At 46.2% G+C, this 2,863-nt stretch overlaps 1 protein-coding gene across 1 annotated transcript; it reads right to left on the reverse strand.

Moving 5' to 3' along the window:
• Window positions 1-961: 961 nt before the first annotated feature.
• Window positions 962-2,251, reverse strand: LOC102233813 (noggin-like). The gene has a single exon (XM_005816245.2). It carries the CDS (start codon window positions 1,959-1,961, stop codon window positions 1,293-1,295), a length of 669 nt encoding a protein of 222 aa, XP_005816302.1. The 5' UTR covers window positions 1,962-2,251; the 3' UTR covers window positions 962-1,292.
• Between the last annotated feature and the right edge of the window lie 612 nt (window positions 2,252-2,863).

Here is a 2,863-nt window from a genome sequence, read left to right on the forward strand (position 1 = left end):
TTTGTTTTTTCTTGTTTCAGGTGAACTAAGACATTTGCACTAGAAACTAGACAAAAACATTTGGTGAGATTTTGTGTTTTTGCAGTGTGAATGCTGACATTAAATCAAAACGTTGCACGTATCCAGGTGGGTTTATGCAGAGTTTTCATTTTATTTCAGTTGAGTTTTATAGTTAAATGCCACATTGATGGGAAACATTTTTAAATAATTCATCATGGTTATGTCTTCTGGATGCATCTATGTTAAATATAATGCAAAACCTAAATGAAATGTAAGAAAGGAAGGTTCATGATCCATTTTATTTATAGTTTTGCTTGTATGTGTGGGTTTTTATTTTATCTTTGGTCATTTTGTTTATTTTCTTTAGTTATTTAAAATATCCTACAGCTGCAGTGTTGAGTGATTGTAACAAATTTAAATTTATTGATCTTTGAGAGGACGATGTCCCATTTTCATGCCGCCATCATCATCATCATCATCATCATCATCATCATCATCATCATCATCATCATCATCATCATCATATTACTTGGAAATGATCTAAAAATAATAATATCGTTTATCAGGATCATTTCTGGGACAACTGATCATCCCGGTGATGCGGCGGAATCATTTTTCAGTCTCTTCCGGTTTGAGGAGGAAGCAGCTTTGCTCCTGCTGGGCTGTTCATGGCAGGAGGGTTTGTGATGAAACACATGGAGACGTCAGAGCAGCTGTTGCTAGGTAATCAGCCTGTAAGGTGTCTGATGCAGGCAGGAACTGACCGCATTGTTGATGATTTGATAAAACGGTTTAATGGGAAGCAAAACAGAAAAACCTGAATTATACCAGAAATACGCAAAGCTGTGGAAAGTGAGTGCGTAAAGTTGGCGCTATCGTTGTGCGCAGAAGGCTCGGTGATTCCAATCAGTCTGCATGGAGAAAATGAAAAGTCATTTTATTATCATGTGTGTGTCGTTTTATTGTACGAATATAAAGAATAAATAGTACATTTCCCAAATTTACAGGATAAAACATGATTGTATCAATAATCAATAGTTCAACTCTGAGGTTGATCCGCTTCGTGCAACACAAAGTCCGTGTGTGCCTCTGTGCGCCACTTCTCCATAAATACAAAATATATAAAAGCAATATTCTGCACAAATAAAGTAGACTCTGGTTACAAATAATACTGACTTTGTACAGGAAGTTGGTCACACATATACAGAAATACATTCTTACACTCTTTAGTGCAGGTGGGGGGATAAAGAGGATAAAATGGCCGAGCTTATAAGTTAGAGTTCCCAGCAGTCCTAGCTGGAGCAGGAGCACTTGCAGTCCGTGATGACCGGGTACTGCACCGGGATCCAGGCGCATTTCAGCCCGCTCTTCCGCTGCACGCAGCGCCACCGCAGCACCGTCAGGTGGGTCGAGTTCGCGGGTCTACAGACCATCCCCTCCGGAACGGAACACGACCTTTTGCTGACGCAGCCACCGACCCGGACGTACCGAGGCCAGAACCTGCAGCCGAGGTCGGTCCAGGTGTGGACCACCGGGCAGAAGGTGTAGGCCCACAGCCACTGCTGCAGCCGCCGCTTCAGCTTCTTGCTCGGCTTGTGCTTCTTGCCGATCTGCACGTCGAAGTCCACCGCCCGGATCTCCTTCGGCAGAACTCCGCCTGCCTTCAGGATGTCGAAGTGATCCGACTCGTCGGAGCCGGAGTGTTTGTCCTCCACGGGGAGCGACACGGACAGCAGGCGGCCGTCAAAGTCTCCCAGGATGCTCCGGAGCTCGGTCTCGTTAAGGTCCCGCTCCTTGGGGTCAAAGGCCGGATCCGGGTCCTCCTTTAAGTCCACCACCGGCAGACTGTCACTGGGGATGGGGCGGAGAAGGAAGAAGTGCTGACAGATCGCTCTGTCCGTCAGGAGTCCAAGAGACAGCATCAGCAGACACACGGCAGCGCACTGCTGAGGCTGATCCATGGCGAGCCGCGGGATCAGCGCGCACACGGAGCGGAGAGAAGGCAACTTTACGCGCCGGCGGTCTCCAAAACTGCGTGTCCAGAATCCCTCAAAAATCACTTTTCCATCATGAAACTCCCCGTGAGCAGGAAAACATCAGTGGAAGCGGATTTGATCGATCAGCTGAGTTCCTGCGCTCCGCGCGTCGCGGCTCGGCATGACGCTCCGCTGGCGTCCGCTGCAGAAAAGCGCCGAGCCGAAGCCGCCGCCTCCGTTTTATCCTCCGCACGCAGCGTGAGGTAATCCCTGCGCCCCGCTTTCAATGTGGGTTTGTTGTCTAGGAGGAGATCCCCAATACCTGCTCCTCCTCCTCCTCCCATCGCGCCGGAACGCGAGAGGAGACGCCCCCTGTTGGTTTTCTGATACATTAAATCGGACTTTCATTCTTTAAGCTGTAGCGTCTGATGAGCGGATCCTCCCTGGAGTTTCTGCAGAAACCAAATACTCAAAAAACCCAAAAACAAATTTAGGAAACTTTGAAATTCTTGACAGTTTATCAAATTTCATCCGCAAACTTTATGTAAATTGTTGAGATTTTGAGATTGATCAATTTGATTTTGAGACTGATAAACTGCTAAAAGTCAAACCTCTATAATGATCAATTTATTTGCAATAACCACCAGGTAAACCATGTAAAACACAATAAAACACAAGAGGCAGCAGAAGAAAAAGATCATTAAAAATAAATACTATGGAAGAAATTTGCTCAGACGAGCCCAAACTCTGAAACGAACAGAAACATCCCCATGGTGAAACACGGTGGTGGTAGCATCATGTTGTGTCCCAGAAAATGGGGACATTCTGTTTGCAGATGTGCAAAACTCCCAAATACCTGCAGCTGGAATGGCAGCCAAATGTGTTAC

This window comes from Xiphophorus maculatus, chromosome 16, assembly GCF_002775205.1.
Source record: "Xiphophorus maculatus strain JP 163 A chromosome 16, X_maculatus-5.0-male, whole genome shotgun sequence".
NCBI lineage: Eukaryota > Metazoa > Chordata > Actinopteri > Cyprinodontiformes > Poeciliidae > Xiphophorus > Xiphophorus maculatus.